Raw genomic sequence first — 23,944 nt, forward strand, 5'->3', positions numbered from 1 at the left:
ATTAAACAGGAAAGTACACATAGTAGGGAACGAATACACAGAATTTATTAATACAAATTCAGGATTACCTCAAGGTAGTAAATTGAGTCCCTTGCTTTTCAACTTATATACTACCAAGGTGCACAAGTTAAATTCAGAACATTGTAAAGTAATGCAATTCGCAGATGATATCACCTTACTAATAGCAGGGAGGAATGATGAAGAACTAATAAGTAATGCGAAATTTTACTTAGAAGAATTTACAAAGATAATTGACAACCTCAAATTAGAAATAAACACAGCAAAATGTAATTATATGATTTTTGGGAACTTTAAAGATAATGATAACATAGAAATTAAAATCAATGAGAGAGCTATAGAAAAAGTTAATGTACAAAAGATATTAGGAGTTATTATAGATAAAAGACTAAATTTCAAGGCTCATATAAGAAAAATTAAGGAAGAATGTAAACCGTATCTAAACCTGTTAAAGATATTTAGTAACATGAATGGGGGAGCGCATCCTAAAAGAATGTTGGAAGTATACAATGCACTGGTTAAATCGAGAATAATCTATGGAGCACCAGTAATACAATATGCAGTACCAGAAGAAAAGTTAGGCAACCAACTGCAGATAATCGCGAACCAGGCACTAAGAACAATCCTTGGTTTTGTCAAGTCGACGCCAGTAAACACTATACTAGCAGAGAGCGCAGAATTACCTATAGCAATGGAACTTGAAAATACTACAGCTAGATATATAGCTAAAAAGAAAATTATGGACCTTCGAATCCCCGAGACAAGAACAACATTAGAAATTATGAGATCGCATGAATACATACAAGACATCGCAAGGGACAGAAAGAGTGAAAGAATGCCAGACAACCTAATAATCAAAGAAGAGTTAGTTAATAAAGTGAGCAATAAAAAGGATACTAGCATAGAAGAATTGAGAGCTTACGCATATGAAACTATAAACCAATATAAGGATCAAGAGCGAATATTCACGGATGGATCCATCATTGACGAAGACACAGGAATTGGAATATTTTTCGAAAAAACGGAAGAAGTGTTAAAGTGCAAAATAAAACAAAAAATATCGATCAAAGAAACAGAACTCATCGCAATATTTATTGCAATCAAACTCAGTGTTGCAAAAAAGGCGGAAGAGATAGTCATATTAACAGACTCCAAGAGCGCATGTTTATCACTTTTAAAAGAGAGTAAAAAAATATACGAAAACAAAATTAAAGAAATTGTGAGCGCTAATAAAAATACAAAAGTTACCATACAATGGATCCCTGGGCATATAAATATTAAAGGAAACGAGAGAGCTGACAAAGCAGCTAAGGAAGCAACGAAGGATGGGATATGCATCGAATGTAGCTTAAGTAGAAAAGAGGTGGACAGAACAAGAAAAGAATTTATGTGGAAAAAATGGACAAATTTGTGGAAAAAAAATTGTGAAACTAAAGGAAAATTCAACCATGACATCAGACAGGGAATATTAGAAAAAAAACTATGGTTCAAAAATATTAATTTAAGAAGTGATCAAATAAAAATAATCCAAAGGATTAGAAGTGGACATTGCTGTGACAAAAAGTTCCTAAAACTAATAAAAAAAGAGGACACAGAATTATGCGATAAGTGCGAAACCGTGGAAGCTGGAAGATATAAATCACATAGTGATCCAATGCAGAAAATTTAATAAGATAAGAGAAAACTATAAGTGCATTAATAATGAAAAAGTGAGCATAAAAAATATTCTTAAAATAGCAAATGAAAAAACATATAAAGAGATCTACAAATATATCAAAGAAATAAAAGTGAGCATATAATAATTCAAAAACTGTGATCGTATAACAACAATAAGTGATATAATAATAATAAGTGATATAAAAAAAGAGTGATAATAAACAAGAGACAAATAAATTAAAAATACAAATAAAATAGTGAAATTAGTGAAGTACATGGGATAACGGAAAACCTAAATTTGAACTAAGTGAACAAAAGTGGCTATATAGACCCGAGTGAGTCCGACAGCCTTACATAAAACAGAAGAAGAAGAAGAAGAGCTGAAATTTTAGTATGTTGTAGCTGATATCAAGGCCTTTTCAGAACATATATAAAATCCGACCTAGGTCAAGTGATTGTCTGGATATAGGGTCTCCAAGTTCAAAATTTTGACATTTTCATAAATACAGAACTACAGGGAGCTTCTTTTATCGAAACCATCAGAAAAAAGACAGCGCTATCGTTAGGCGGTGAGATCTAACAAACAAACAAAAAGAAAAGTAATTTTTTGTTTATAACAGCGCATTATTTGAGAATCTTATAAACTGTTTTCCCAAAGATGAAAAATAAAAAATTAATTAAATGTACTTTTCGTTTATTTATTTTTTAATTATGTTAAAGTAAATAAATATATAAAATAAAAGTCTCAACCATTTTTAATGGTTACTGAGGCATTTCGTTTAGGTTTCAAATATTGAAGATTAAAAAATAAAGACCGCCAAAATATGAGTATTGCAAAATTTTAAACTTTGAGCCTCTGTATCTAGGTAAATACTTGACGTGGACTGGAACATAGATACGTTTTGAAAAGGCCTTGATATCAGCTACAACATACTAAAATTTCAAGCCAATCGGACTAGTTTTAGGATTTGACAGTTATTCAAAATGGCGGACAGAAACGTCAAATCAAGATGGCGACCACGTCATCTTGTAGATCTCGTGCATCTTACCCTTAGATGTGAAGATCTTCATTGTCGTTTATTATCAGAAATTGTTGATTTTTTAGTATTTATTAAAAAGTGCAAAGTCACCCGCACCTTATCCCAAGTACAAGCCTTTTTCCTTGATTTTTTTTAACATAGTAAAATTTTATAAAATTAATGTTAGTGGCACAAAATCCATTCATTAACAACTGAATACAAATAATTTTACTCAAAAACCCCCCTCCCTTCACTTTAACTATCCACTTTTAGAGGGCAAAGTTGAAAAACAGCGAAAAAACGTGCAAAGTCACCCGCAACGACGGTAACAAGTTTTCAAGATTATCAATATCCAAGAATTCATTACTCAATGTGTAACGTTCTAAATTGCCGAAAATAATTAAAATTGTTATATCTAACGAACAGATCGAATAGATCTATATAATTTATCTCCAGCTATATCTCAATGTGCTATAATCCACTTGAAAAGCTTTTCAAAAGTATAATAAATTAAAAAACCCAACTTTGTAGAATCAAGAGAGTTATCCGCTCTAACATTTTAATTAAAACTGTTTTTTTTTTGGAAAATGCTTCGGAAAGAAAAAATGAACTTACAATTTAAAAATGTATTAATTTTTTTAAAATATTTTTACAGTCGCAAGTCACCTAAGAGTAGAGATTGATTTCTTTTACTATTAGTACTAAAAATCGATAATAATTTAAGAACGGTGAATGAATGAACATGGGCAAACCAACCAATAAAAGTCCTAAAAAATAGCTATTGGTCTTAAGGATCATCTAAAGGACTTCTTTTGTTTTTTGGGATTTCTCGAAAACGCGTCGTGCGATTTCTTGATTTCTTTCATTTTTGGATATATTTTACAGATTTTACAGATTATCCAGTCAAACATTTCGTTCTTATACGAAAATTCCGTTGAATCATTCATAATACCGGTTTTAAAGGTCAAATGTTAAAAGGGCTCTAGAGAATATTTATCATTTAATGCTAAAACTGAACCGGTTCAGTTCAAATTGATTATTAACTTTAATCGCTTGTGTTGATTTTTATCAGAAAACTAATTGTATTACTCCTAAACTATTTTGTTTAGGACTAAAAGTTAGTTGAACAAAAAAAAACAAAAAAATAAGAGGATTTTTTCACTTTAAAGTTAAATATTGAATTTTTTACTGAAATTTTAACACATACAATGAAGCGTATAGGGCAAAGCGCCCTACCTTTAGACGACTCAAGCTTCGGACAATTAATTTTTTCTCTATGTTCCTTATGGATTTCACCCATAGCCCTTTTTTGCAAATTTGAGGCATTGGCCTGGCTATTAAAATATAATATTATAATGATCCAAATTCGTTTTGAAGAAATGAATTGTTCTAAGTTTAAATCGTCCGAATGTAACGCGCTTTCCCGTACAATGATTGGTAAGATAATTTATTTTGCCAATCAATAAGGATAATTTAATCTTTAAACTTCATTTGTCTCAGAATTAAAGTGCCAAAGGGTCTTTCTCATTAAAAAAAAATCACATTCTCAAAATTATATTATACGCACAAGAGATTGGAAAAATTACGTGAAAAGAGATTTATTTATACTCTCTTTATCCGAAATAATTATAAATCGTGTCGGAATATATTTTTTTACAATGTAATGCTGCAAAGTCGTATATCCCGCGTTGGAAGAACGTGCTAAGTCCATAATAGACCGATCAGGAGCGCCTTCCCCACGATGTGGATGCTTTATCCGTGCCCCCGGAGTTTTTAGGCAGAGGTGATGCATTTTAGTACGTTATATCACAGTGAAAATTTCTTTTTTTTTTTTTAGATATTCAGTTGCTTGAATCGGGCGGGACTCGAACTCACAACTATGAGAGTCGAGTCAGAGATCTCATCTGCCCAAGACCCAATGGTCTTGCCTATTGCGCCACTGAGATCTCCCGAAATATAATAATTCTGTTTAATATTATCTAAATTGTGAAGTTCAGAATAAAAAATTGTCTTTTTGTATCATTATCGAATCTACAACTAACTTTCTATTATCAGCTTTAAAATACTTTCCCATTTTTTCAGTTTTACTGAAGTTCCTAATTGCTATTAATATTTGAAATATATTTAGTTAACAAAAAAATACTTATATATTAAATTTATGAAAATTTAAAATTTAGAAATTCAAAAATTTAGATACGATAACTATCGATACCGGTCGATGCAGAAAACGATATTCAGAAATAAATTTGAAAATTGTTCTTTTATTTCACCTAATAGAAAACTTCCGTCAGTGCCAGCCAAAATCCTGAAATACAAAATTCGAAGGAGCCAAAACCTGAAAAAGGCCAAAATCCCGAAAAGGCTAAAATCCCTAAAAAAAAAAATAAATTCCGAACGCCAAAATTCCGAAAGGCAAAATTCTGAAAGGCAAAATTTTGAGAGCCAAAATCCCGAAAGAGCCAAAATCTTGCAAGGGCCAAAATCCCGAAAAGGCTAAAATCCCTAAAAAATAAATTCCGAACGTCAAAATTCCGAAAGGCAAAATTCTGAAAGGCAAAATTTTGAGAGCCAAAATCTTTAATGAACTAAAATCCCGAAAGCCAAAATCCCGAAAACCAAAATCCCGAATACCAAAATCCTGAATGCCAAAATCCCGAAAGAGCCAAATTCTTGACAAGGCCAAAATCCTTGAAAGAGCCAAAAACCCGAAAGGGTCAAAATCCCTATAACCATAATATCCTGAAAACAAAAATTCCGAAAGAGCTAAAACCTTGAAGGAGCTAAAATCCCGAATACCAAAATCCCGAAAGAGCCAAAATCTTGAAAAGGCCAAAATTCTGAAAGAGCCAAAAACCCGAAAGGGCCAAAATCCCTAAAACTATAATCCTGAAAACAAAAATTCCGAAAAAGCTAAAATCTTGAAAGAACCAAAATACCCAATGCTAAAATCCCGAAAGAGCCAAAATCTTGAAAAGGCCAAAATTCTGAAAGAGCCAAAAAACCGAAAGGGGCAAAATCCCTAAAACCATAATCTCGAGAACAAAAATTCCGAAAAAGCTAAAATCTTGAAGGAATCAAAATACCGCTTTAACACTTTGAAGAATTCAGGATTTTGGCTTTCCGGGGTTTTGACTTTTCAGGAATTTTGACCCATTCGGGATATCAATCTACTCGGAATTTCGGTCCTTTCAGTGGATTTTCGGGGTTTTGATTCATTGGAGATTTTGATTTTCGGTATTTTAACCCTTTAAGGACGAGGGTCAAAAATCGAGGGTCCGAAAAAATCATTTTCTCTACCTTTTTAGAGCAAAATACAACTTTAGAAGGCCGTAAGAAAAGTTTCATTTTTGGGTCACCGGTGACCCAATCGTCCTTAAAGGATTATATGGGACCCAGAATCATAGACCCTCCAATTTGAATACTTAACCCCATGGTCAAATATTCAGATTTGAAATTTTCTAGTGTTCTTTCTAAATTACTTACCATCGAAAAACTGCTTTTCATGATACCTGTAAAAAAGACTTTAAAAAAATTCAAAATTCTTAAACATAGAGACTTTCTCCCCTCAAAAAATATAAATATTTGTCCTATTTATTAATTTATCTTTATTTATCGCAGTTGGACGGTTATTAATTGAATGATATCTGTGTGAATTGAATGTATAGAAGTGGATATTGCTCTTTTCTTTATCGATCTTCAACAACTTTTTGTCACCATCGCATTTTCTGTTCTCCATTTCTTCTTTTCTTTTTCTTTCTTTTCTCTTTTTCTTTTGTCTTAATATTGTCGTGCAGCACTAAAAACAAGAAAATAAAAACAGAAATATACAGTTATCATTTAAAAAGAAAAAAAATAAAACATTTTTACAGAAAACCCCAATTTTTTCTGTTTGATATCGCGCGCGCTGGAATGATAAATGTTTTTTTTGTTTTTTCTTTTCTCACGTTCAACATTCTACAATAATTGTTTATATCTCCTCTTAATAAATTCCTTACTCAATAAGTTTGATAATGATTTTCCTCCTCCTTAACATTATTTACAAGTATCTTTCAATATTATTTTTTTTCATTTTTCGTCTTTTTTTTTAATATATTTGTCTACTGGAACATTTTTCATCTCTCATCAAATAATCCTTTCAAATCAACAATTCTTTTTCTTTCTTTATGGAATGTTGGGTTTTTTTTCTGACTCTGTTCCTTGACGAGTCTCTCAGGTCTTTTAATTTTTCCTGATGGGAATGTCTCTTTACGCATTACTAGTGTTTTTTCTCTCTCTCTCTATACTTCAGGAAAACAAAATTTCTCCTAACAGTATTCTTTCACCAAAACCGTCAAGTATAAAAAATATATTAATAAATCGTCTATTGACACATCTTTCTCTAGGTCTTTTGTCACTTTTCTCCTGCATCATTCTCAACCTATACAATTATTTAGTTGATTCTTTTTCCCTAAATCTAGTTTTTTTTTTATTTTGTGAAATTCACACTAAAAGAAAACCTCTCTCTCGTTCACGATAATATCTTCAACTTAATCTGTGTTCTCAATTTAAAAAAAAAAATTCATTAATATAGAATACAAATAGAAATCTTTCACATTTCAGCCTATACACAAAAAAAAAATAAAATAGTAATACAGACAACAAAAATAATAATAAAATTAAATTTGGGGGGAAAATACTCAGTTGGGAAGGAGTTTCTCACTTTCATTTTAATTAAAAAAAAAAAACTTAAACCACATTCGACGAACAATTTAAAAATAAAAATATTCAGGAATGCTTTACGAGTGGACTTTGAGGGATGTTGTATTGCAATTTAGTGCAGGGACTCCTGCGAGAATCCCCCACAATTCTGAGCTTGGCTCCACACACACATTCACGCGCAAATCCTCCACCACCCAGCACTCTTTCCCACTTCCGGACCAGAGTACTGGCCGTGAGTACAACCGGAGAAAGTTTGTATCAGCAATCGGACTTATCCTCTTCCACCAATTGCTGCGTATCCTTGCCCGTATCCGCCGATGGATCCAGCTCACGAGCACGCAGCTGGAGCTGAGGTGACGTCCGATGGGTGATGCTACTGGGCGCTAGAATTGCCGATACCGGCTCCGTAAAATGCCCAGCTTCGGTTTTGGGTTTGGGATTACCAGGCACCTCATAGATCCCTATTACAAAACCAATACCGTTCATTGTAGAATTCTCCTAAGCCCCTAAAGAAAAAAAAACCACAAAAAACCTACCTGACCCATTCTCCATATTGGGCTCTGTTGTTGTTCCTGACTGAACAGCATCGTACATGGGATTACTGAAATCCCTCGATTTTGTCGTCACGGTCTCGAGATTGTAGCCATCCAGAGGTGCCACATTGGACGCCGGAGTGGGTCCATTAGGCGGAAAACCCGGTGAATTGAACTCTACATTTGTTCCATGCCTAAATGAGACACTCTGCGATGACGACAGATTACTCAAACGTGCCATCTTCCCGAATGGCCTCTTCCTGATCACAAACCACACACCACCAGCTGCCAGCAATACCAGAAGGATCACCGTAATTGGTACCACGATGGCTGCTGTATTGCCTGGCGAATGGGAATGTGAGTGACCTAGAAGTTTCTCACAGTGTACTCCACCAAAGTCAGACATGCAATCACATGCCAACTCCAGATCTGCATCCTCACGACACAGACCACCATTTTGGCATGGGCAGATCCTTGGAGATGGACGAGGACGCTCAGCAGCTGGAAACAACAGTTTCATGAACAAATGCATAATGCAGAAGAAGCGACCGTTTAGTAAAACTTTGGTCGATTTACTGCACTGACTGAGAGAAATCCGAAAAAATTTAAAATAAAATTCCGGAAATGTTAATTTTACCCTGCATTACTGATCCGAAATCGGTGTGAATATTACCCTTTTTAGGTGTATTAGAGATTAAATTATCTCTTTTTCATGTTAATTTTACACTTAAAAAAGTGCAAAATTAACATTCAAAAATGTTGATATATTTTTACACCTAAAAAGTGTTAAAGTAATGAGGAAAAATAGTTAATCGCACCCCCTTTTTTCTCAGTGTGACGACAAATAGCAGGGATTAAATGATCTCTTTTTCATGTTAATTTTACACATAAAAAAGTGTAAAATTAACATTAAAAAATGTTAATATATTTTTACACCTAAAAAGTGTTAAAGTTACGAGGAAAAATAGTTAATCGCACCCTCTTTCTTTTCTCAGTGTGACGACAAATAGCATACACTGAGAAAAAAAGAAGGTGCGATTAACTTTTTTTCCTCACAACTTTAACACTTTTTAGGTGTAAAAATATATCAACATCTTTTAATGTTAATTTTACACCTTTTTAAGGGTAAAATTAACATGAAAAAGGGTAACTTTAACCCCTAATACACCTGAAAAGGATAATAGTAGTTACACCGATTTTGGATCAATACTGCAGGGTAAAATTAACATTTCCGGAATGTTATTTTAACTTTTTCGGATTTCTCTCAGTGTAAGAATATCACTGAGATGAACTCCCTCCGGATGCGTCAGAGGGTGTAATCCTTTCAGAAACAGGAAAACATAAAATTCTTTGCCAAAGCTTTCGACGCTTCAACGCGTCTTCCTCAGTGGTCAAACTAGTGATTTGAAGCGTCGAAAGCTTTGGCAAAAAATTATGTGTTTTCCTGTCCTGAAAGGATTACATCCCCTGATGCATCTAGAGGAAGTTCCATCTCCTTGATCTCTTCTTATTTAGTAAAACACGCAGGAACCATGAAAAGAAAATCAGTGAGGTTTCTGCCTGAATACAACAGTGAATAAAGCGGTCTTCAGACTAGAGGTTTAGCCCAATTCTAGAGGGTATCAAAATCCTAAATAGCGAGTAATTTTATTGCTTTTTAAGAGTCTAATAGGTCATTTATCTTTAAAAATCCAATTCTAAGTAAAATTTTCCAAAAAATCGTGATTGATAAAGAAATTAGAGCATTTAATCCATATAGCTAAGTCTTAGGTCTGAAGCCAGTATAACAATGTTGTCGTAGAAAACCATAAGCGAAAAATCGGCAGATCTACGTTCCACAGTTTTTTTTAATTGAAGATTCCGGTCTTTGAATTCAGAACTAATTTGAACAAGAATTAATAGACCAACATGATAATTTCAGAGATCAGCAGATCGGTAGGTTTCTTCAGATATCTGTACAATTTTTGGAACAGATCAGAAGATCAGAACGATTTTTGCTGTGACAGATAGACTGGAATAATTTCTGCAAAAATACACAGATCAGTACGTTTCTTCAGAGATCTGGAGATCATTATGATTTTTGCAAAGATCTGCAGTTCGGTGCCTTTATTTCAAGGATCGACAAATTAGAACAATTTTTGCAAAAGATCGGAAAAACAGTACAAATTAACAGATCGTTACGTTTCTTCCCAGGTCGGAAGCATACGTTTTTTTGCAAAAAAAAAAGATTAGGACGATCTCTAATTAATATATCGATACGTTTCTTTAGTACAGAATGATTTTCGCAGTGATCAGTAGTTCGGTGACTTTATTTCAGAGATCGACGGACTAGAACAATTTTAGCAAAAGATCGGAAGAGCAGTACGATTTTTGTAGGAATCGACAAATCGGTACGATCTCAAATTAACAGATCGGTACGTTTCTTCCCAGATCGGTAGAATACGGTTTTTGCACAGATTGATAAATCAGGACAATCTCTAACTAATATACCGGTACGTTTCTTTAGAAATCAAAAAATCAGAACGATTTTTGCAAAGAACAGTAGCTTATTTCAGGCTTTATTTCAAAGATCGACGGACTAGAACAATTTTAGCAAAAGATCGGAAGGGCAGGACGATTTTTGCAAGGATCGACAAAATCGGGACGATCTCAAATTAAAAGATCGGTACGTTTCTTTTGAGATCGGAAGATTACAACGATTTTTTCAGAGATCGACAGATCAGGACGATCTCTAATTAATATAACATACCGATACGTTTCTTTAGAAATCAAAAGATCAGAACGATTTTTTGCAAAGATCAGTAGTTCAATTGCTTTATTTCAAAGATCGAAGAACTAGAACAATTTTAGCAAAAGATCGGAAGAGCAGAACGATTTTAGCAAGGATAGACAAAGTCGGGACAAATCAAATTAAAAGATCGGTACGTTTTTTCTGAGATCGAAAGATTACAATGCTTTTGTAGAGATCGACAGATCATGACGATCTCTAATTAACATAACATACCAATACGTTTCTTTAGAAATAGGAAGATCAGAACGATTTTTGCAAAGATCAGTAGTTCGCTGACTTTATTTCAAAGATCGATGGACTAGAACAATTTTAGCAATAGATCGGAAGAATTGTACGTTTTTTTAGGAATCGACAAATCGGGACGATCTCAAATTAACAGATCGGTACGTTTCTTCCCAGATCGGTAGAATACGGTTTTTGCACAGATTGATAAATCAGGACAATCTCTAACTAATATACCGGTACGTTTCTTTAGAAATCAAAAGATCAGAACGATTTTTGCAAAGAACAGTAGCTTATTTCAGGCTTTATTTCAAAGATCGACGGACTAGAACAATTTTAGCAAAAGATCGGAAGGGCAGGACGATTTTTGCAAGGATCAACAAAATCGGGACGATCTCAAATTAAAAGATCGGTACGTTTCTTTTGAGATCGGAAGATTACAACGATTTTTTCAGAGATCGACAGATCAGGACGATCTCTAATTAATATAACATACCGATACGTTTCTTTAGAAATCAAAAGATCAGAACGATTTTTGCAAAGATCAGTAGTTCAATTGCTTTATTTCAAAGATCGACGGACTAGAACAATTTTAGCAAAAGATCGGAAGAGCAGTACGATTTTTGTAGGGATCGACAAATCGGGACGAACGGGACGAACTCAAACTAACAGATCGGTATGTTTTTTCTTAGATTGGAAGATTACAGCGATTTTTGCTGAGATCGACAGATCAAGACAATCTCTAATTAAAATAACATTAACATACCGGTACGTTTCTAAAGTTCGGAAGATCAGAAGATTTTTGTCAAGCTCAACAGTTCGGTAATTTTACTTCAGTGATCGGCAGATTAAAGAACGATTGGAGGAGCAGTATGAATTTTGCAGGGATTGACAATTCAGAGTGATCTCTAATTAACAGATAGGCATGTTTTTTCAGAGATTAGGAGATCAGAACGTTTTTTGCAGAGTACAGCGGTTCGGTATGTTCGGTACTTTTTTTATTTCAGAGATCGATAGATTAGAATGATTTTTGCAAAGTTATTAATAGCTGTTCAATTCGAGATCGACAACCAGAGATCGAGACGATTTTTACAGAAAAGATAAGCAAATCAACGCGTTTTTTTACGGATCGAGAGATTAAGCCAATCTTTGCAGAAATCAGTAGGGGAGACTGGGGCAAAGTCACAAAACGGATATTTTATTTTTTTTACAAAGTACTCGAACGCACCAAAAATTTCTAATTAGCGCATTTTTCTAGGAAATTTACCGCTCTACAACTTTGTGAAACTAATTTTCCTCTATTTTGTAAGGAAATACGTTTACCGAGCGAATTTCTAAAAGGTAATTTTGTGACTATTCTCAAAAATGCTGGGGCAAATATTATCAGGCATGGGATATTATCATATTTTGATTCGCTTTATTACGGGATTCCGTAAATTAAAAAAATACCTTAGATAACATAATTTCATATGAAATTTATTCCTCTACACCTTTGTAAAACACCATTTTTTCTAACTGAACGATAAAAACGATTTTCAAGCTATTTAAAAAAAAACACACAAAAGACTGCAAATTGTTTGACCAATGCAAATAACAAGCGGCGACACATGGCATTGACGTTTTTTTTGCCGTGAGACATCGTAAATTGTTTCGGTTTTTCTTACTTTTTGCTCCATACCTTTTGTTACTTTTTACCCCAAGTGGTCGTTTTTAATAAAAATATTTCTTGAAAGAAGAATCTTTGTAAAATTCTAAAATAGATATCGGCTTAGTATTCAAAGAATCCAAGTCATTTAGGAAATAATCATCATTGCATAAATTTTGAATAATAAGTAGGTAATAATTGATATATTCTTTTTAAAAATAGGACTAAAAATTTTGATATTTTTTATTTTCTAAATTCCTTGTTCGAATTCGAAGAAACATACAACATCGAAGAAGGTTTATGGAAGGTATTTGTGGTAAAAATTTTAAGCCACTATCTTATTTATCTAGAAAGATATTGAATTTTGAAAATTTCGATTTGTGACTTTTTGCCCCAGTCTCCCCTACAATCCAAAAATCTATATAACTTATTTCTCGTCCCGTGTGATTTATAGTTTCCTTGTGTAAAGAAAACAATAAATTTATATTGACTTCGAACCCGGGATACTTGCACTTTACGCGCTCTGTCATTTAACGTACTGAACAGATCTTTACTAAAGCCTACTGAGAATAATAAAATCCAGAATTTGCATTGCTAAAAAGAATAAGCGACATGGAGAGCAAATTTAATCACTTACCAGCATCACAGATGACTTCAGCGGTGCTTCGATGGGAAATTGGAGCTGTATTGTCTGGACAGGCACAGTGATGTCCTCCCGGAACTAGGAGACAAAGATGGGAGCACGGGCTCGAGTGACATTTATTTTCCAGGGAAGTATTGTAGCGTTGATCGTGATACACTGAAATTTCCAAAATACATTTGAAAAATCTGCATTCAATGAAGATCTGAAATAAATTTGAACCTATACCTTTGATTCCTGATGGATTCAGCAGATTCCTCTGGACAACCACTTGAACTCCACGTCCGAATTTGTCCTGACGAATAAGCTCTCCTGTCTCTTTCGTCACCCAGTACAGATTGGATTCAAAAACATCCAGAGACACCGGATGCCGAAGTGATTCACCACGTATGATCACCTTCCGGAGACTTCCATCCTGTCGCATTGACTCAATTGTGTTCAATTTTGTATCCACCCAGTAGATTGTGTGATCCATGGCGTAGTCAATAGCAATTCCAGCAGGATGACGAATTTCCTCAGTGATCAAAGGACGCCTCTTAGACCCATCCATCCATGATACTTCTATCTTGGGAGCAGATCCAGCATCTGCCCAAAACATTCTTCCACGTTCAGGATCTACCGCCACTGAAGTCGGAATTTCCAGGCCAGCATTGATCAGAGCTCTCCTGTATCGTCCGTCTGTTTTAGCCACCATAACCTTCCCCCGAGGCTTCGTACTGGCCCGATCGATCTCTGTCCAATAGAGATTATCCGCCAGCCAGTCAACGGCGATTGAAGTAGGCTTTGAGCCTCCCTTCATATTGAGATCTTGGGCAAAACCAATCTTCGCCTGACCATTTTGCGCATTAACCATATAGCTCCTCTTGATGGTTTTATCATAGCTGTCTGCCCAGAAAATCATTTGGGCCGTCGGATGATAATCTATGGCCTCTATCCTCTTTTCAGCTGCCACAACATCGATTTGTTCCTTAGCCTAAGGATTAATTGCAAAACGGAGTTGATAAGGACAATACGTTTGCGAAAACGACTTTGAATTATTCCTAGATAATTATTTTTCGAGGTCGTAAAATTAATCCATTCTAGAAAGCGTATCTCTCAACCGATTAAGTCAATATTGGGTCCATTGGAAAGGTTTTAAAATCTCGGACAAATTTGAACTGACAATAAGGGCAGAGCGAGGGTGAAGCGGTCTTCAGACTTGAAGTTTTAGCCCAGTTTCCGAAGGTCTCACACACAATCCTAAATAGCGAGCATTTTTATTGCTTTTTTAGAGCTTAACAGGTCATTCATCTTTAATAATCCAATCCAAAGTTAAATATTTCCAAAGAATCGTGATTGATATAAAAAATAAAGCAGTTAAGCCATATGGCTAAGACTTAGGGCCTTGACAGACATGAGGATTAGCCGAGAGACGGCTTAGCGTAATTATATTCGAAATTATGGTTAAACTTCATTTCCATCATTTTCCACTAAATCGTCTCTCGGCTTAAGTCGTTAGTGTGTCTAGGTCATTAGGTCAGAAGCCCGTATAAGGCTATTGCCCCCTCCCCTTCCCCTATGCCGGCTTCAGACTGGAGATTTAGTCCAGTTCCCGAAGGTCTTAAAAATCTAAATAACAAGCAATTTTAATGATTTTTTTTTAAATCTTATGGATCACTTGCCCTTAATATCCAATTCTAAACAACAATTTTCTAAAAAATTGTGCTTGATAAGGAATTAGAGAAGTTAAGCTAGATGGCTAAGCGTTAGGTCTGAAGCCCGTACTACGTAATATTCATTTTTTTAAAGTATAAAACTAAAAGTACTTCAATAAATCTAAGATTAAGCTCACCTTAATGCCCTGAACAAACTTACGGTGTAAAGCGAGAGACGGCTTAATTGGAAATTGGTGGGAATGTAGACTAATCATTATTCTGATTATACACTCAATCCCGGTATTATGCACATTTTCGGAACCGAAAAAAAACGCGCGAATTGGTAATATGCATCGAGAAAATTTGCATACCCGCAGGGGCTTTCTTTTGAGTAAATCGGTCGTAGAACAAATTTCGCGCAGATTAAAAGTAGTTCAAACAGAAAGATTCAACTCTTTCCGGACTACAACATATTCAGCGAACGAATTTCAGTAAAACTCACTTTATTGTAAGTCTTAGTGGCCGAATATGATACTTTTGTAGAAAAAGAATTTTTTCCGCCTCTGAGAAATTGGAAAACTCATGGGTACTCTCGTCCCCAAAAGAACGAAAAGGAGACAAACTTCAATTTTCCAAAAGCCAATAATATCAATTTTGTGAATTATTTTTACATGTCAAATGACTCCTTTACAATGTTGATCACTAAAACAAGAAGAATTATTGACCAGTATCTTCTGAAATGTCCAGGAAGTGGTCAAGAAGACACCAAATTCCTGCTTGCCAACAGATTCCTCAAAATATTTCACATAATAACACTTTAAAACATTTCTTTCAACACGATGTTATTGTAGACACATTAAGCTTTCTCAAAGGCATAAAAGACACTTCCTGGACAATCAGAATTCACCAAAATCAGGAAGAATAGGAAAAACTTCCCTGAAAGCAATCTCCCTCGCTACCAAATGTCAAAATTATCGGCCATATTGGCAAAAATGTCGCTCCCGCTTGGAATTTTCTTACAAGGTTGGTGTCAAAAAGCAAATGGCGGACATTGGCGGGATAACCTTACATTTGACCTCTAGATTTTTGTGGACGAGAGTACCCAAAAAGTTTAAACAAGTTTTTTGAAAATTTAAGAAAAAAATATTTTTCGAATTTATGCAATCTGTAATTGTTAGTTATCATACTTATTGACCCCGAGAGGTTTTTCCTTATTCTGGTCTAGAAATATCAAAAAAGTCACAATATGTGCAAGGAAGCAGAAAATAGAAAATTCACGATTTTTGACCAAGAATATCTTAGCTCAGGAGTTAATTGAGATCCTGCAAAAAATATCCTAGATTTGGACATCCTTATAGTTTGTAATCATCCACAAGAATCGGATTTTTATCGGTTCTAAGTAGTCCAAAAAACATTCTTTTTTCCATGGGTACCCAGAGTCCCTAAGGAGACGAAAGAGTTAATAGAAATGCATTCAAAAACGGTACTTTTTGGCCAGAGTTTTTCAATAAATAGTTAGAATATTTAAAAAAAAAATTACCTTAATAAAAGAAATTAAAGTTTTATTCTGAAAAAGTAGCAAAATGTTTTCAAATTTCCCGCTTCGCAACGTAGTTAATACATTCAGGCGTATTTCAAATATGATTTCATAAATTGACTCTCAAAGGTAGGCAAACTTGCATAATTCTATGTGCATAATTCCGTCAGGTGCATAATCCCAAAGGACTTAATGCCGGGACTGAGTGTATTAACATTAAGTCGTATCTCGGCTTAAGTCATAGATGTGTCCAGTAAATAAGGAAATGAAAAAAGCACTTTTAAGGGGTTTTCAGACTAGACTAGATGTTTGGCCAAATTTCTTGAGGTCTCAAAATCCTAAATAAAAGGCAATCATATGGAGTTTTCAGAATTCAATAGGTTTATTGCCTTTAATACTCCGATCCTGAGTCAAAATTTTCAAAATTTGTGAAGTTAAGCTACATAAGCTAAATCTTATGCTTGAAATTCGTATGACGGACCTGAAGCTGAAACACATTTTGTTGAAATTTTTTCAAAAATCTCCAAATCATTCAACTTGGATTTTTAAAAAATTTGAATAAAAAAAATACACAAAATCTAAAATTAAAAATATTCAAATTGATATTTGTGGGAGGACTTTAGGGATGCTTTTGATCAATTTTTCTGCAAGAAAGTTATAATTTCGCCTTAGAAGAGCTTTAATATAATCTCTCGGGCTTTTCACATCTGCTCAAAATAGTCAAAATCGGTTTAGAATTGAACTTTCGGCGAATTGTTTAAATAGGCTACTAGAAAATCTTTTGAGATTTGAGAGCATTTTCCATACAATTTTGATCAATTTCACTGCATTTTCTTCAATGAAAAGTCTTCTTGGTGTCTTTAGTAAAGCTTTACGGCTTAAGAAATCCACCAGTTTCATCAATATTGAATTTAAATTACATCTTTAATATCTAGAAAACATTTTTATTTATCATAATTTTTTTCAATTTTCACATTTCACCAAGAAAAATCCATTTGCAAATGCCTTAAGAGATTTGTTTATTGTAACTTTCTCGTTTTCACCATTTTCACCATTTAGTTTGAAATCATCAAAATTGATGTGAAAATAAATTAATATTTAATTATAAACAGAAAGTTTGTTGGGAAACTTCTAAAGCAAGTTTCAAAGAAAAGTTAAAGATTACTTTTCCATATATTTTCCCATTTTCTCTAGAAAAGAAGCTAAATATTCACTCTTTGAGAAAACAAATAAACTTTTTCAGCTATCGAAATCACTTAAAATAATTAAAATTGGATTCAAAGATTTTTCCAATTTTTTTCGATTTTTTAATAAAGTCTGAAACTTTTGATTGCTCGAACTCAAAGAGAAAGCATTTTTTTCAACTTGTCACCGTCCTGAAGCATAAACGGTAAGAGATCTTAACTTCCGGTTGATATCTCTTACCGGTGACCCCTAATAAAAAAAAACATTATCTCCAGACGTTTCTTTCCTTTTTCCCTCACGTCCTTCTCACACTTTAAAACCGTGTTTTTTTTGGTTTATTTCGAAAACGGTTTTTACGATTTTTTTTTCATTTTCGGATATGTTTTGAGGGTAAGCAGGTGAATATTTCTTTCATTTGGGAGGCCGCCACCGTCGCGGCTTTTCGAACCTCAAACTCTTTCGTTGCTGGGTTGGTTCAAAATCGAAAAAAAAATCGACATCGAATTTTCAAGCGTCAAAATTAAACCATTCTGGAGGGACCATTTTTCAATTGATTTGCTTGAATGTGAATTTTTTGGAAAGGTCTTGAAACTTTCAATCCGACTGCATCGGTTCCAATCGGTAATGAATCAGTAAAGTACTCGTAATTGGTTTAACTTTCTTTAATATTTTATTTTTATTTGTTCGAAAGTTTGTTAACGGGCTAGAGGTCAAACAGTAAGAAATATCGACTACTGGTCTTCGATAACCTGCCCCATCCCTCAATATGTCAGTATTATATCGAGATGTTTTTTTTTCCCTTAAACTGTGTTTTTTGATTTATTTCAAAAACAGTTCTTACCATTTCTTTTATTTTCAGATATGTTTTAGATGTAGCCTAGGCGAATATTTCGTCCATCATTCCTATGACCGAAAAAATTTTCGATATCGAATTTTCAAATGTTAAATTTTTAGGTACAGTAGACTCTCGGCTCTTTTAACACTTCGTAGAACCCTAACTAAAAGTGTCACGGAAGGACCAAGTGGCAGCTGCTGCCATTTATCGAATTTTACATAATATTTTGATATTTTTACTTATATTTAAACATTCTGAGCTTTAGTCAGTTCTTTTCTGGTGTCTGAATCACAAATTTCATCTTCTTGGGTACTGTATCTAAAGATTTTTAACAATTCGATGTTTTCATCTTTATCAGAATCATGGAGTAAGGGAAAGTGGTCTGCCTTTGTATGCGGCAGCCTTTGAATATTTCAATTTTTATCTTATTTTTCAAAGCAAAAATTCTACTTTATGAACAATAGTTAATACTATTAACTATTTTCTATTAACTTCGCTTAACAAAATGGATTTTTAGCTTTGGGAAATAAGAGAAAAATTGAAGCATTCAAAAACTGACGCATTCAAAGGCATGTCACTTTCCCCCATAATTCTTCTCAATTATTTGCAAAAACACTTTCAATTTGTTTTTTAAGGCTTTTAATACACTAACAATCAAGAAAATTATATCTGCAGGACGTCAGACTCCCAAATAAAATGCATATGGCAGCTACTGCCACTTGGTCCTTCCGAGTGCAGTTTTTTGTTTTTGCAATATATTTACATTAATATTTAATTTTTATTAAAAATTTTATAACGAAAAAATAGCCAGATAAATTCTACACGCATTCAATCAGGTCTCCAGGCGAAATGATATATTCTTCACTATAAAAAATTAAATTGAGAACTAAATTGGCAGCGGCTGCCACTAGGGTCCTTCCAAGTGTTAAAATCGGACTATTTTAAATTGGCATTGAATAAATGAGCAGTAAAAAGTTAAAATTGATCAGTAACAAAAAAATCTGAAACAGTGATATTATCGTCCAAATTTTGGCAAAGGGAAAATTAATGGCTTTTCACTCTATATGGAAATATTTTAATTGTTAAATATATAAATTAGGCCCAGTTTTGTAAAAATTTAAGTTTTTTACTGACCATAATTAGACATTTTACTGCTCATTTTTAATTTTTTACTGCCCATTTAGATTTTTTTACTGATCGTTTGGTTTTTGCCTTTCAAATTCGGGCATCAGTTAAATTTGACAAAAGTTTCTCGACATTTTTTAAGATTTCGTATGAAGCAAATATGCTTAAATTTGCCATGGTTTATTTTAGTCATGATGTTATTTTGCATGATGAAGGGGTTTTCATAAAATTTACCATAAATATGAGTATGTAAAATTAATATGAATATGCAGAAGAACAAAAAATCGCTGCATTTCAAACAATTTGACGCTCGAATTTCTTCCTAATTAATTTTTTTAAAGTAAAATTACTAAAAAAAAAAACAAATTGCAATTTATTAATAATTATAAATTTTGAGATGATTTTCAAGAAAATTATAATTCACGGGGAACTCTATGCCGAAGTTCGAGCACTCTGCAAAACTGGAACAATTTGCCATCTTTTTTAATCTAAGAACATTCCTTTTGGGATATTATTTTCAGGCTTAAACGCATCTCTTCAAAGAGAACTTCTCAGATCCATCAGAACGTTTTTGTACCCTTTGTCTAAAGCCGACAAAATCATTAAAATCGGTGCAGAAATGATCACAAAACAAAGTTTTGTTCCTAATGTGATTTTTTCCATAATAAATTAATTATTAAAAATTAAAATAAGATTTTTTGCAATTTTTCGGGAAAATTATTCTTATTTTCTTTTGAAAAATGTTTTTTTTTCAGTTATAATCCTTCGAATTCTCTTTAGAGACCAAATAGTATAAGCTTGAATTAAGAAAGAGCCCTTATTACTAAAATCCTGGCTAAACCTTTGGATTGTAATCTGAAAATTAATAATTAAAATCTTACCTGAAGATCGTATCCTCTTATTTCCGGCCCATTTGAATACACTAGAAGTACATCTTCTTTCTCAGCCTTGCATACCCCAGACATTCCATCGGACAGCCGGAAGCCAGGTTGGCAAGAACAGCTGTAACTGCCATTGATATTGTGACAAATGTGTGAGCACGTATGAATTCCCGTGGCACATTCATCGATATCATTGCAGTGTTTCCGATTATCTGGCGTTATTATGTATCCCGGATAGCAGGCACAGATGTATCCTCCGTCTGTGAGATTGAGACAGTGATGCTCACAGCCACCTCGTGTGAGATCTGAACATGTATTCTGCCTATGACATCCCAATTCGTCACTTCCATCGCCACAGTCATCAGCATAGTCACAAATTTGATGCCTTTCTATGCACTTCTTATTGGCACATTGATACTGTCGATAGAGATCACATGGCTTCTGCCTGGTAGCACAGAGAGTCATGTTATTCTCATCTGATCCATCACCACAATTATCCACGCCATCGCAAATCTGATACCGGGCCACGCATCGATGATTGGCACACTGGAAACGCCTGAGAGTGTCACAGTTGAAATTGGAACAAACAGCTGGAGCTTCATCTGAATTATCGCCACAGTCATCAGTGCCATCGCACAGATCCGACGGAGAGACACAGAGATTATTGTCACACTGATGCCTAGATTCCGGACAGTATCTGCCACCAGGGAATCTTGGTGGGCACCCAGCTTCATCAGACATATCTCTGCAATCTCTGTCCCCATCGCACCGGAAGTATGCAGCAATGCAGTGTCCGGAAGCGCACTGGAATGTACCATTTTTGCACTGGAACCCTTCACAATTGAGCTCATCGCTGGAATCTCCACAGTCATCTTCATGATCACATCTCCATCGTGTTGAAATGCACTTCCCGTTCGTGCAGCGGAACTCTGATTCTGAACAATCTCGATATTTACCCTTACACTGTTGCTCAGTCTCATCACTTCCATCGCCACAGTCATCGGCAAAATCGCACATCCACTGCCTGAAAGACAATTTATCTCATATAATAAACCCCCTACACTTGAGAGAAATCCGAAAAAGTTAAAATAACATTCCGGAAATGTTAATTTTACCCTGCATTATTGATCCGAAATCGGTGTAAATATTACCCTTTTTACGTGTATTAGGGGTTAAAGTTACCCTTTTCCATGTTAATTTTACCCTTAAAAAGGTGTAAAATTAACAATAAAAAATGTTGATATATTTTTACACCTCAAAAGTGTTAAATTTATGAAGAAAAAAAGTTAATCGCACCCTAATTTTTTTCTCAGTTGTAAATAAAACCCTTGAGGAAAAAAAAGACAAACTCACTTAGGAATGCATCGGTTATTGCCGCACTTGAAGTCCGTCTCAGACTGGCAAGTTGGACAATTCTCTGGAAGTTCATCACTGTTATCCCGACAGTCATCTTTGCCATCGCAGAACAGCCACTTGGGAATGCAGCGATAGTTGGACTGTCCTGGGCACCTCTGCCATCCCGTGGTGCAGTTCTTCTGACGACACATGTACGCTGGCTCATCTGAGTCATCTCCACAGTCATTGTCAAAGTCACACATCCATAGTTTTGGGATGCAACGTCCATTCTTGCAGCTGAATTCCGTTTCAGGATCACAAGATCGTTTATCTGCAAAGAAACCATATTCATATTGACCATAATATGATTCAATATGCTACTAAAATTCAATTCATTCACTGAGAAAAATCCGAAAAAGTTAAAATAACATTCCGGAAATGTTAATTTTACCCTGCAGTATTGATCCAAAATCGGTGTAAATATTACCCTTTTTAGGTGTATTGTGGGTTAAAGTTACCCTTTTCATGTTAATTTTACACTTAAAAAGGTGTAAAATTGACATTAAAAAATGTTGATATATTTTTACACCTAAAAAATGTTAAAGTAATGAGGAAAAAAAGTTCATCGCACCCTCTTTTTTCTCATTGGTCGTTCAATTCGTAAGCTGAAAAAACTGTCTTGTCGTATTAACAAGAAAAGTTTGTGAAAAGGATATTTTTTTACATAGAATATATAAAAGTTTTGTCAAATCGGCGGCCAACTGGATCTTTTTAAAAGTTTGTCAAAAGGATGTTTTTACTGCACAGAAAATAAAATTTGTAAAAAGTTCGTAAATGTTTGTGAATTCCTATGGGGGAGTTACGAAATGCTCGTAAAGAGTATAACCCACAAACAAGTTCGTAAAAGTTTGTACTTTTTTCACAAACATTGTTCGTAACATGATCACTTGACGAGAAATTTTTGTACTTTTACAAACATTTGTTCGGATATGTTCGTAAACACACAAGAAAATGTTCGTAAAATTTTGTCATTTGTTCGTATTTGTTCGTAAATTTTTGCCACAAACAAAAAATTACGAAGAAATGACAAAATTTTACGAAAATTTTTTGTGTGTTTACGAACATTTACGAACAAATGTTTGTAAAAGTACAAAAAATGTTCGTCAAATGTTCATTTTACGAACAATGTTTGTGAAAAAAGTACAAAATTTTACGAACTTGTTTGAGAGTAATATGATACACGAGCATTTCGTAACTCCTTCATATGATTTCACAAACATTTACGAATAATGCACAGAGCACAATAACTTTTGTTTGTAAACATGTTTTCAAAATTTCCCATGAAAATGAGCGAGATAACTAGATCTAGATCTCATTCACTCTCATTGAAATGTCAAAAACATGTTTACTAAACAAAAGTTGTTGTGTGTTGGGCATAATTTTACAAAATATTTTTTTCTGTGTATAGGATATTTTTCCATATAGAACTATGTAAAAGTTTTGTCAAATCGGCGGCTAACTGGATCTTTTTTAAAGTTTGTCAAAAGGATGTTTTACTGCACAGAAAAAAATATGTCGTAAAAATGTTCGTAAATGTTTGTGAATTCCTATGGAGGAGTTACGAAATGTTCGTTAAAGTCTGTATTTTTTCACAAACATTGTTTGTAACATGATCACTTGATGAGCATTTTTTTGTACTTTAGCAAACATTTGTTCGTAAATGTTCGTAAACACACAAAAAGTATTCGTAAAATTTTGTCATTTGTTAGTAAATTTTTGTTTGTCTGATGAACATTTGACGAACATTTTATGAAGATTTACGAACAAATGACAAAATTTTACGAACATTTTTTGTGTGTTTACGAATATTTACGAACAAATATTTGTAAAAGTACAAAAAATGCTCGTCAAGTGATCATGTTACGAACAATGTACAAACTTTTAGGAACTTGTTTGTGAGTTATACGATTTACGAGCATTTCGTAACTCCCCCATAGGAATTCACAAACATTTACGAACAATTTTACAAAATATTTTTTTTTTCTGTGAGCTGAAACTTCAGAGAGGGAGCAGTGTTTACCATCCAAGGGATCGTATTTTGGTAGAATATTGAGAATCTGATGTTTCGAATTTGCAATAACGCTGTTTGTCCGTCTGTGCATCTGATCCGTGCGACTGTCGCTAGCTCTA

The 23,944-nt window shown here is 34.1% G+C and overlaps 1 protein-coding gene across 1 annotated transcript in view; it reads right to left on the reverse strand.

Annotated features, from left to right (window-relative positions):
* Nucleotides 1-6,274: 6,274 nt before the first annotated feature.
* LOC129805838 (low-density lipoprotein receptor-related protein 2) overlaps nucleotides 6,275-23,944 on the reverse strand; it is a 132,713-nt gene continuing 115,043 nt past the window's right edge. Inside the window, exons 12-17 of the mRNA XM_055854040.1 lie at nucleotides 21,773-22,085; nucleotides 20,420-21,443; nucleotides 13,451-14,195; nucleotides 13,220-13,381; nucleotides 7,928-8,425; nucleotides 6,275-7,852 (exon numbers count right to left, since the gene is read on the reverse strand). Of these exons, the coding sequence (XP_055710015.1) occupies nucleotides 7,650-7,852; nucleotides 7,928-8,425; nucleotides 13,220-13,381; nucleotides 13,451-14,195; nucleotides 20,420-21,443; nucleotides 21,773-22,085 (2,945 nt within the window). The 3' untranslated portion in view covers nucleotides 6,275-7,649. The remainder of the gene's footprint in view (nucleotides 7,853-7,927; nucleotides 8,426-13,219; nucleotides 13,382-13,450; nucleotides 14,196-20,419; nucleotides 21,444-21,772; nucleotides 22,086-23,944) is intronic.

The sequence above is a fragment of the Phlebotomus papatasi genome, chromosome 3, assembly GCF_024763615.1.
Source record: "Phlebotomus papatasi isolate M1 chromosome 3, Ppap_2.1, whole genome shotgun sequence".
In the NCBI taxonomy this organism is placed as follows: domain Eukaryota; kingdom Metazoa; phylum Arthropoda; class Insecta; order Diptera; family Psychodidae; genus Phlebotomus; species Phlebotomus papatasi.